Here is a 12,441-nt window from a genome sequence, read left to right as displayed (position 1 = left end):
AAATCTCAACCTTTTTTTTTTTTTTTGGTAGTATGTTGACCAAAATTGGTTGCAGTATTCCAGGTGCGGCCTTATTAACATTTTATAAAGTGGTACTAATACTTCACGTGATCTTATAATATAATATAATATAATATAATATAATATAATATAATATAATATAATATAATATAATATAATATAATATAACATAATATAATATAATATAATATAATAATTATAATATATTATATTATATTATATTATATTATAATTATAATATTATAATATAATATAATATAATATAATATAATATAATATAATATAATATAATATAATATAATATAATATAATATAATATAATATAATATAATATAATATAATATAATATAATATAACATAACAACAGAGTTGTAAGGGACCTTGGAGGCCTTCTAGTCCAACCCCCTGCCCAGGCAGGAAACCCTACACCATCTCAGTCAGATGGTTATCCAACATTTTCTTAAAAATTTCCAGTGTTGGAGCATTCACAACTTCTGCAGGCAAGTCGTTCCACTTATTAAGTGTTCTAACTGTCAGGAAATTTCTCCTTAGTTCCAAGTTGCTTCTTTGCTTGATCAGTTTCCACCCATTGCTTCTTGTTCTACCTCAGGTGCTTTGGAGGACAGCCCAACTCCCTCTTCTTTGCGGCAACCCCTGAGATATTGGAACACTGCTATCATGTCTCCCCTGGTCCTTCTTTTCATTAAACTAGACATACCGAGTTCCTGCAACTGTTCTTCATATGTTTTAGCCTCCAGTCCCCTAATCATCTTTGTTGCTCTTCTCTGCACTCTTTCTAAAGTCTCAACATCTTTTTTACATCGTGGCGACCAAAACTGAATGCAATCAAGAGAGGCATCTTGTGTCAAGGTTCCAGAAAAACCTCTTCTGCATAAAAAAAACTCAGAAGCCATTGTCTTTCAGAGTTCTTTACTAGCATGAGGAAACTGGCACACGATGAGTGAAATTCCAAAACTGAACTTCCGGATTCTTTTCCCAGTTATACAAACCCCAAGAGTCCCACCCCCCTGACCCCTTTGATGGTCACATGGTCCCACGTTCTCCCAGTTCATTCGAATATCTTCTCGCCACTCCTCCTGCAGATGTGAACACCATCCAACCTTGACCGCTTGAAGAATGTTACCATACCCTTCAACCCCCCTTCTTCCCCTCAGGGGAAAAATGTGGCAGCGTCTGGAACCATAAAATCTAGTATGGTTTCCAGGCCTGACCGGCGTCCCCCCTTGGAAAAAAAGCTATATCCTAGGAAAGAAAACAAAGAGTTGATAAAGAAGAGTGTCAGTGGTCCACACTTCCCTTCTACCCCCCTCTCCCCCCTCCAAGAGGTTTTTTAGGTTTGTCAGGGAAAGTGTTGTGAAATTGTTTAATCAAATTGTCCGCATTTGATTAAAATGTTTCCAGGCCTGACATCTTGATTCTATGCCTCTGTTTATACAATCCAAGATTGTATTAGCTTTCTTTGGCGGCTGCTGAACACTTCCTGGCTCATATTCAAGTGATCGTCCACTTTTTTTAAAATCATGTGACCGCAGGGATGCTGCCATAGTCATAAGTGTGAAAAATGGTCATAGGTCACTTTTTTTTTCCAGTGCTTTTGAATCTCCGCTAAAGGAATGGTTGTAAGTAGAGGGCTGCCTGTATCCCTTTCTTTTCTTGTTTTGGTTTATAATCCCGTGGTTTTCCTTTTGGATCCTCCGTGGAGATGTTAGATAAACTGAAGGACCGCTGGCTGCACACGAGCTTGTGGGAGAAACTTGAGCTGATTAAAATAGTCATCGTGGAACCCAAAGGGGGCGACAAAGCGGATTTTGATGAGCTGCTTCAAATATACTCCGATGCCATCAACTCTCAAAACGGCAAAGGTAAGAAGAAAAATGCAGGAAGTGTAAACTTTGGTCCGGATAAAGGTTGACTGGAACAAGATTCCACAATATTATTACAGGTCGTCCTCAACTTGCAATCAAAGTTAGTACCGAAATTTCCGTTACTATGCAAGTTGCCCCCGATTTTACAATCTTTTGCCAGCGTTGTTGAGTGGATCACCATTGCTGTTAAGTAAAGCACATGGTAGGTAAGGTGATAGTAAGATATAAGATAAGATAACCTTTATTATCATTTTCTGCTGTGAGCACACTGGCACACATTAAAAATGAAATTCTGTTGCCCGCTCTCAAAAGAAAGTATATATCAACCTATACACATGCATAACACACATATACACATGCTATAGGGCTATCACTATGAGTTACACTGATATACCACTTCACAAGGCTTTACAGCCCTCTCTAAGTGGTTTACAGAGTCAGCCTCTGGCCCCCAACGATCTGGGTCTTTAGTTTACTGACCTCAGAAGGATTGAAGGCTGAGTCAATCTTGAGCCGGTGAGAATCGAACTGTTGAACTGCTGGCAGCCAGCAGAAGTAGCCTGCAATACTGCACCCTAAGTTGGAAGTGTCTTGGCGACGTTTCGACGAAGTCTCATTCGTCATCTTCAGGCTTCAGCTTCGTGCTTCTGGGAGCAATGTGTGATCGCAGCTGTTTCTTCCTTTTAACTGCTAGTGGGGGTTTGAACTGATTGGGTGGGAGCTTGGCTGTGCTCTGATTGGATGGGGGTTCACACAGCATGAACTGATTGGATGGGGGCCCACACAGCATGAACAAACGAGATGACACCTCCTGCCTACCAGCCATTTGGAAACCCGCCCCTTACGCAGTCCCTAACAGATGACAAGACCCACACTCACAAAGGTCCACACAGGATGTCACCACGCACATCACCCAGAAAGCAGACCCAAACCCACACTGATCATGCGACCAGGACAGAAGCCAGACCGCAGCTGCAACATTAGCCATTTCAAACCTCAATCATGCAGCAGACTGACACCACTATGAAGATGTACGACCACAAAGCCAAACAACAGCTATAGCTCACCAGCTCAAATCCCCTGCAGCACAGACTAGACTGAGCACCAAGCCCCACCAACACAGGACACCCCAGCCAATCAGAGCACAGAAAAACCCCATCCAATCAGAGCACAGCCAAGCTCCCACCCAATCAGTTCAAACCCCACTAGCAGTTAAAAGGAAGAAACAGCTGCGATCACACATTGCTCCAGGGCTGAAGCCTGAAGATGACGAATGAGACTTCGACGTCATGCACTTCCAATTTTACACGGAGAAAACCCGAACAACCAAAGACCTATATATATATATATATATATATATATATATATATATATATATTTGTTTTCTGAGGTTTTCATGGGTGTTTGTATATAGGTCTTTGGTTGTTCGGGTTTTCTCCGTGTAAAATTGGAAGTGTCTTGGCGACGTTTCATCAAGTCTCATTCGTCATCTTCAGGCTTCAGCTTCAGTGCTTCTGGGAGCAATGTGTGATCGCAGCTGTTTCTTCCTTTTAACTGCTAGTGGGGTTTGAACTGATTGGGTGGGAGCTTGGCTGTGCTCTGATTGGATGGGGTTTTCTGTGCTCTGATTGGCTGGGGGTGTGTCCTGTTTGGGTGGGGGCTTGGTTGTGCTCAATTTAGTCTGTGTTGCAGGGGGATTTGAGCTGGTGAGCTGCACTGGTGCTGTTTGGCTTTGTGTTCGTGGTGGTGCTACATCTTCATAGTGGGTGTCAGTCTGCTGCATGTATGGATTGGAGGGGTTTGAAATGGCTAATGTTGCAGCTGCGGTCTGGCTTCTGGTTCTTGGTCGTGCTTCCTGATCAGTGTGGGTTTGGGTCTGCTTTCTGGGTGGATGTGTGGTGATGACATCCTGTGTGGACCTCGTGAGTGTGGGTCTGGTGTCATTCCTCATGTTAGGGACTCGTTTGTCAATAAGGGCGGGTTTCCAAATGGCTGGTAGGCGGGAGGTATCATCTCGTTTGTTCATGCTGTGTTTTTCTATCTCAATGGCTTCTCTGATTATTCTGTTGTTAAAGTGTTCAGTTTTGGCGATAGTTCTGGTCTTTTAAAGTCAATATCGTGTCCTGTGACTTTAAAGTGTTGGACCAGGGAAGAAGTTGGTTCCTCTTTTTGAATGAGTTCTTGTGTTCTTCAATCGTGCACTTATTCTTCTGTTGGTTTGTCCAATGTATGTGGTGGGGCTGGCGGTGCATGGGATTTCATATACTCCTTGATTTTCTAACTCAATTTTGTCTTTGGGGTTTCTAAGGATGTGGGAGATTTCTTGGTTTGTACAGATTGCTATCTTGATCGTATGTTTGTGGAGGATCTTGCTGATTCTGTCTGTGGTGCCTTTTATATATGGGAGGAGGGCTGTGCCATTTTCTTGCTCTCTGTCTTGGGTTTTAGTGGGGGTTCTTCTTGGATTAGTTTGGTAATCTTATTTCTCTGGAATCCATTGGATGTTAGTACGTTTGTGAGAGTGTGTAGTTCGGGTTTTAGGTGTTGTTCGTCAGCTAAGCATTTTGTTCTAGAGATGAGTGTCTTGGCTACGGAGTTGATCTGTGCTGGGTGGTGGTGTGAGAGTGCATGCAGATAGCGGTTTGTGTGTGTTTTCTTCTGGTAGATGGTGTGTCCTAGGAGCCATTGGGTTTCTTGTAGACTAAGACATCTAGGAAGGAAGTTGGTTGTTAACTTCTGTTTCCATGGTGAACTGTATTTTGGGGTGTAGGCTATTGAGGTGTGTGAGGAAGTTTTCAAGTTTTCTTTCCCGTGTGGCCAGATTATGAAGGTGTCGTCGTATCTGAGCCAGAGTTTGGGTTTGTGATCAGATTTTTCTAGTGCTTGGGTTTCAAAGTGTTCCATGTAGAGGTTGGCAATGACAGGTGAGAGGGTGATCCCATGGGTGCGCCTTCTATTTGTTTGTATTTTTGTCCGTTATAGATGAAGTATGTGTTGGATAGGCAGTGGTTGGTCAGATCTAGTATGTGCTTGGGGGGGTTATATTTGTTTTGGATAGCTGTCAAGGCTTCTTTGATTGGCACTTGGGTGAAGAGGCATATGACATCAAAGCTCACGAGTAGGTCGCTGCGCTGTAAGTTTTGTTTCTTTATGATCTCTATGAACTGGAATGAGTTTTTACGTGTGAGGCGATGGATTCTGCATAGGGCTGTAGTTGTTTGAGAAATTTGGCTAGGTTTTGTAGAGGTGAGCCTATGGAGCTGACTATGGGTCTGAGTGGGGGTTCCTTCTTTGTGTATCTTGGGAGGCCGTGAGCTTAGGGCATCTGGATGATTTCTCTCTGGGAATGATTCTTTGTTGGATTTCTTCGCTGATGGGGGAGGCTTTTATTTTGGATCTAGTGGTTTTTTCTAGGTAGGTGGTGGGGTCTGTTTTTAGGGGCTTGTATGCAGGGTCTTGGAGTAGGTTGGTTAATTTGGTTTGGTAGTCAGATGTGTTCATAACCACCGTGGCGTTGCCCTTGTCTGCTGGTAGGATTATTATGCTGGTATCTTTTTTCAGGTTAAGTAGTGCTGTCTGTTCCTCTTTGGGTAAGTTGCTTTTGGGTGGCTTGCTGCTGCAGAGGATGTTGGTGATTTCGAGTCTGATTTTGTTAGCGTCAAGACACTTCCAATTTTACACGGGAGAAAACCTCAGAAAACATATATATATATATATATATACATACACATGCGCACACACACGCGCGCACACACACACACACACACACATACATACATACATACACACGCATACACATCAGAAATGGATTCACTTACCTTCCCTACCAGTTTGCAAATGTGAGCGCACGCTTGCTTTGCTTGCGCTTGCTTCGCTCGCTCGCATGCACCACCTCTGCACGTGCACCCGGCCTTCTGCGCATGTATAGTAGTCACGCATTACGTCCTCCCGAGTGGGTTCTCCAAGTGGGTTTTCCAGAACCAGTAGTTAAAAATGCTTTAAAAAGTAAAAAAAAGAGGCTCTGACTATCACAGCTGTGGCGCGCGATCATCGAGCTTTTACCTTTAAAAGCATTTTTACCTATTTGGGTGGGTAGGTTGTAAAAAATGCTTGTAAAGTAAAAAAAGATTGCACCACAGCTGATCACACACAGACTCCGTGTGCTGTTCTACTTACTCTGTGCCTCCTTTTGGTGCGCTGCGCACCTCGCATTTGGTGTGTGGTGCGCACTGTTTATGCACGCATGCAGCGCATGTTTGGCACACAGTGCACATGCGCAGCTAGCAAACCGGTAGTAAACCGGTTCAGATTTCACCACTGCCGTGGGGACACTACCCCATTCTTAAGTGTGAACGGCCATAGGTCACTTTTTTCACTGCCGTTTAAGTTCTTTTTTATATATATACAAGTTTTTATTGATTTTTAATTCCCCCCCTCCACACAAACACAATTCATAAATTATTTATTATTATTATTATTTTATTAGATTTATAAATCTCAGGGCGGTGTACAGCCCTGGACTCAGGGCGGTGTACAGCCAAGGTAAAAAAGAAACAATGTACAGTTAAAAGTAAATTAAAAAACTTATTATACAGTGTGGCCGAAATTAAAATAGTTAAAAATCTAAAAGACCCCAAATTAAAACTAAATGAAATTTAAAATTTAAAATCTAGACAATTTAAGAAAGCCCCGCGCGAACAAACAGATATGTTTTCAGTTTGCGGCGAAAGGATAAATAAAGTAGTGATCTTATCTTATACCGTTCGAACTATTCAAATATATTTTTCTTAATTACAAGTTTTGCCAAAATATTTCCCCCTCCCAAACTTTTTATTCCTTTCCTAATACTTCTTTTGCTAATTTTATTAAATGACATCTTTTTTCGCCCTTTGTTTTCTAATTTCTCCATTTTTATCCATATTCATTCGCTTTCGTTTCTTTTTTTTTTTATTATTATTATTTCAATTTCACTGCCGTTTAAGTTCAAGTGGTCACTAAATGGGTGGTTGTTAATCAAGGACTACCTGGGTGATGCTAGAGGGCTGTGTTCTTTTGCTTCAGATGGAGCGCTGCTTATTGCTGTCTGCAGAGGCAAAGTCAGCGAAGGCCTGGATTTCTCCGATGACAACGCCCGTGCGGTGCTCACCATTGGAATCCCCTTTCCAAACTTGAAGGACCTTCAGGTAGGAGACGCTTAAAGTCACTTGCGGTGTACAGGTAGTCCTCAACTTATGACCACAGTGGAGCTCAAAATTTATGCTGTTAAGCGAGACGTTTGTTCAGTGAGTTTTGCCCCATTTTTTACGACTTTTCTTGCCACAGTTTCAAAGTGTTCCATGTAGAGGTTGGCAATGACAGGTGAGAGGGTGATCCCATGGGTGCGCCTTCTATTTGTTTGTATTTTTGTCCGTTATAGATGAAGTATGTGTTGATAGGCAGTGGTTGGTCAGATCTAGTATGTGCTTGGGGGTTATATTTGTTTTGGATAGCTGTCAAGGCTTCTTTGATTGGCACTTGGGTGAAGAGGATATGACATCAAAGCTCACGAGTAGGTCGCTGGGCTGTAAGTTTTGTTTCTTTATGATCTCTATGAACTGGAATGAGTTTTTACGTGTGAGGCGATGGATTCTGCATAGGGCTGTAGTTGTTTGGCAGAAATTTGGCTAGGTTTTGTAGAGGTGAGCCTATGGAGCTGACTATGGGTCTGAGTGGGGGTTCCTTCTTTGTGTATCTTGGGAGGCCGAGAGCTTAGGGCATCTGGATGATTTCTCTCTGGGAATGATTCTTTGTTGGATTTCTTCGCTGATGGGGAGGCTTTTATTTTGGATCTAGTGGTTTTTCTAAATAGGTGGTGGGGTCTGTTTTAGGGGCTTGTATGCAGGGTCTTGGAGTAGGTTGGTTAATTTGGTTTGGTAGTCAGATGTGTTCATAACCACCGTGGCGTTGCCCTTGTCTGCTGGTAGGATTATTATGCTGGTATCTTTTTTCAGGTTAAGTAGTGCTGTCTGTTCCTCTTTGGGTAAGTTGCTTTTGGGTGGCTTGCTGCTGCAGAGGATGTTGGTGATTTCGAGTCTGATTTTGTTAGCGTCATCGGGGTTGATTTTGGTCAGGCTGGTTTCAACTCCGCATATAATGGTCTCAGTGGGGATGTATTTGGGAGTGACTGCAAAGTTGAATCCTTTGGAAAGGACATCGGTTTCAGCTTTGGTGAGGATCCTATCTGAGATGTTATGCACTGTTTGTTTCATGTGTTGCTGTGAGGGTGGAGGGGTTTGTTAAAAGGAAGAAACAGCTGCGATCACACATTGCTCCCAGAAGCACGAAGCTGAAGCCTGAAGATGACGAATGAGACTTCGTCGAAACGTCGCCAAGACACTTCCAATTTTACACGGGAGAAAACCCGAACAACCAAAGACCTATATATATATATATATATATATATATATATATATATATATATATATATATATATATATATATATATATATATATTTTCTGAGGTTTTCACGGGTGTTTGTATATAGGTCTTTGATTATTGGTTTTCTCCTCAGAATTGGAAGTGTCTTGGCGACGTTTGACAGTCTCATTCGTCATCTTCAGGCTTCAGCAGTCTCTGGGAGCAATGTGATTGCAAAAGGAAGAAACAGCTGCGATCACACATTGCTCCCAGAAGCACGAAGCTGAAGCCTGAAGATGACAAATGAGACTTTGCCAAGACATTTCCAGTTTTACACGGGAGAAAACCCGAACAACCAAAGACCTACATATATATATATATATGTCTTTGGTTATTCAGGTTTTCTCACAGTGGAGTGTCTGGACGTTCGAAATCCATTGTCATCATCAGGTGCTTATTTCTAGGAGAAATTTCTTCGTATTTCTAGGAGAAATTTCTCCTAGAAATACGAAGCTGTAAGCACCTAGCCTGATGATGACGAGTGGGATTTCGTCGAAACGTCGCCAAGACACTTCCAATTTTACGCGGGAGAAAACCCGAATAACCGAAGACCTACAAGCACCCGCGAAAACCTCAGAAAACATATATATATATGCATACACATGCACACACACACACACACATACATACATACATACACACGCATACACATCAGAAATGGATTCACTTACCTTCCCTACCGGTTTGCAAATGTGAGCGCACGCTTGCTTTGCTTGCGCTTGCTTCGCTCGCATGCACCACCTCTGCACATGCACCCAGCCTTCTGCGCATGTATAGTAGTCACGCATTACGTCCTCCCGAGTGGGTTCTCCAAGTGGGTTTTCCAGAACCAGTAGTTAAAAATGCTTTAAAAAAGTAAAAAAAAAAAAAAAGGCTCCGACGATCACAGCTGTGGCGCGCGATCATCGGAGCTTTTTTTTTTTTTTACCTTTTAAAAGCATTTTTTTACCTATTTGGGTGGGTAGGTTGTAAAAAAAAATGCTTGTAAAAGTAAAAAAAAAAAGATTGCGCACCACAGCTGATCACACACAGACTCCGTGTGCTGTTCTACTTACTCTGTGCCTCCTTTTGGGGTGCGCTGCGCGCACCTCGCATTTGGTGTGTGGTGCGCACTGTTTATGCACACATGCAGCGCATGTTTGGCACACAGTGCACATGCACAGCTAGCAAACCGGTAGTAAACCGGTTCAGATTTCACCACTGCCGTGGGGACACTACCCCATTCTTAAGTGTGAACGGCCATAGGTCACTTTTTTCACTGCCGTTTAAGTTCTTTTTTATATATATACAAGTTTTTATTGATTTTTAATTCCCCCCCTCCACACAAACACAATTCATAAATTATTTATTATTATTATTATTTTATTAGATTTATAAACCGCCCTTCTCCCGAAGGACTCAGGGCGGTGTACAGCCAAGGTAAAAAAGAAACAATGTACAGTTAAAAGTAAATTAAAAAACTTATTATACAGTGTGGCCGAAATTAAAATAGTTAAAAATCTAAAAGACCCCAAATTAAAACTAAATGAAATTTAAAATTTAAAATCTAGACAATTTAAGAAAGCCCCGCGCGAACAAACAGATATGTTTTCAGTTCGCGGCGAAAGGATAAATAAAGTAGTGATCTTATCTTATACCGTTCAAACTATTCAAATATATTTTTCTTAATTACAAGTTTTGCCAAAATATTTCCCCCTCCCTAACTTTTTATTCCTTTCCTAATACTTCTTTGCTTATTTTATTAAATGACATCTTTTTTCGCCCTTTGTTTTCTAATTTCTCCATTTTTTTATTCATATTCATTCCCTTTCGTTTCTTTTCTTTTTTTTTTATTATTTCAATTTCACTGCCGTTTAAGTTCAAGTGGTCACTAAATGGGTGGTTGTTAATCAAGGACTAACTGGGTGATGCTAGAGGGCTGTGTTCTTTTGCTTCAGATGGAGCGCTGCTTATTGCTGTCTGCAGAGGCAAAGTCAGCGAAGGCCTGGATTTCTCCGATGACAACGCCCGTGCGGTGCTCACCATTGGAATCCCGTTTCCAAACTTGAAGGACCTTCAGGTAAGAGACGCTTAAAGTCACTTGCGGTGTACAGGTAGTCCTCAACTTATGACCACAATGGAGCTCAAAATTTATGCTGTTAAGCGAGACGTTTGTTCAGTGAGTTTTGCCCCATTTTTTACGACTTTTCTTGCCACAGTTTCAAAGTGACTCATTGCAGGTCTTAAGTTAGTAACCGAGTTGTTAAGTGAATTTGATTTACCTTTTGACTTTACTTGTCAGGAGGTCGCAAAAGGGGATCACGTGATCCCAGGGCCCTACAACTGTCATAAACGTGAGACGGTTGCCAAGTGTCCGAATTTTTGATCGCAGGACCAGGGGAATGCTGCAACGGTTGTAAGTGTGAAAAATGGTCGTAAGTCACTTTTTCAGTGATGTTGTAACTTTGAACGATCATTATATGAACTGTTGTAAGTCAAGGATAACCTGTATTTTTTCAAGAAGGGAATGAAGTCTTGAATAAATTTATTTATTTATTTATTTATTTATTTATTTGCATTTATATCCCGCCCTTCTCCGAAGACTCAGGGCGGCTTACATTGTGTCAAGCAATAGTCTTCATCCATTTGTATACTATATACAAAGTCAACTTATTGCCCCCCAACAATCTGGGTCCTCATTTTACCTACCTTATAAAGGATGGAAGGCTGAGTCAACCTTGGGCCTGGTGGGACTAGAACCTGCAGTAACTGCAAGCAGTTGCTGTTAATAATAGGCTGCATTAGCCTGTTGCGCCACCAGAGGCCTTCAGAGGACAAATAAATTGTCCAATGAAAACAACATTGTTTTATTTAGCTTTTTGGAGCAAAAGAGAAAGGTCTAATACAGGGGTAGTCAACCTTTTTATACTTACCGCCCACTTTTGTATTTCTGTTAGTAGTAAAATTTTCTAACAGCCCACCGGTTCCACAGTAATGCGCTGTGTATCGGCATCTGTGCATTGCCTCTCGCGCATCATGGATTGGGTTTTGGGGAGGGCACCGGCTACCAGTTCTGCTTGTCTGTTACAGCTGGGTGGTGTGGGGGGGAGATGCGCGAGCTATTCTGGGAACGAGGCTCTTTTGTTTGCGGTCGCACTATAGCACCATTTAGTTTCACTTACGTAACGTGAACTAAACTTACGCGTGGGCAATACAAATAGTATATTTTCAAAAATTTAAATTGTCATAGGGAATTTTATGAAACCCCAATGAAAATGTTTTTAAATAATGCTATGAAAATTTTTTAAAAAATCAATTAAATTTAAAAAAAAAGGAAAGTGTTTCAGTATCGGACGAAACCCCTACCGCCCACCATGAAAGCTGGAATGCCCAGTAGTGGGCGGTAGGGACCAGGTTGACTACCATTGGTCTAATACAGCGCTTCTCAACCTGTGGGTCACGACCCTGTTGGGGGTCGAATGACGATTTGCCAGGGGTCGCCTAAGACCATCGGAACTATGGGAAGTATACTTGCGAGTCGAAGAATCGCGCTCCAATGGTTGACTCCACAAGCCAGCTGCAGGCTCTTCAAACCGCTAGCCGAATTCGGCTTCAGGCGCGATGAATTAAAAAAGAGAGAGAAATCTTTGCTCTGATGTCTCCCTCTCAAGCCAGCTGCAATCACTCCCAATCGCTAGCCTAATCTGGCTTCAGGCGCGATAAACTTAATAGGGGCGGAGTCTCCGCTTTAATGCCTCCGTCTTCAAGGCAATCGCAAGCAGTTCAGATCGCTAGCCAATACGGCTTCAGGCGCGATCAATTCAGAACGAAAATAATTTTACGGTTGGGGTCGCCACATCGTAGGGAATTGTATTAAAGGGGTTGCAGCACTATAAAGGTTGAGAACCACTGGTCTAATACAACATGTCCATCCAAGATTCGGTGGTTGTCATCTCTATGATTCTTTTTTTTTGTTTAAAAAAGTTTTATTTTAACATTCTTATCCAGTAACATATCCAATAACATATTTAATGTACCATCATATACAATTAATCGGATCTGCCCGGTCACCACCCCCTTCCTTTTACTCTCCTTCTC

General features: G+C 41.9%; 1 protein-coding gene across 3 annotated transcripts in view; it reads left to right on the top strand.

Moving 5' to 3' along the window:
- The window catches only part of BRIP1 (BRCA1 interacting helicase 1), a 161,515-nt gene that overhangs the window by 112,025 nt on the left and 37,049 nt on the right, over positions 1-12,441 (top strand). For 2 of the 3 annotated variants that reach the window (XM_058164110.1, XM_058164112.1), the window contains 2 exons: positions 1,745-1,904; positions 6,969-7,090. The exons of the other annotated variant lie outside the window; for it this stretch is intronic. In XM_058164110.1, the coding sequence (XP_058020093.1) occupies positions 1,745-1,904; positions 6,969-7,090 (282 nt within the window). The remainder of the gene's footprint in view (positions 1-1,744; positions 1,905-6,968; positions 7,091-12,441) is intronic. 3 annotated transcript variants of the gene reach the window in all.

Source organism: Ahaetulla prasina, chromosome 1 (genome assembly GCF_028640845.1).
Source record: "Ahaetulla prasina isolate Xishuangbanna chromosome 1, ASM2864084v1, whole genome shotgun sequence".
Classification (NCBI taxonomy): domain Eukaryota; kingdom Metazoa; phylum Chordata; class Lepidosauria; order Squamata; family Colubridae; genus Ahaetulla; species Ahaetulla prasina.
The sequence above is the reverse complement of the archived record's forward strand: the minus strand, read 5'-3'. Positions and strand labels throughout refer to the sequence as shown.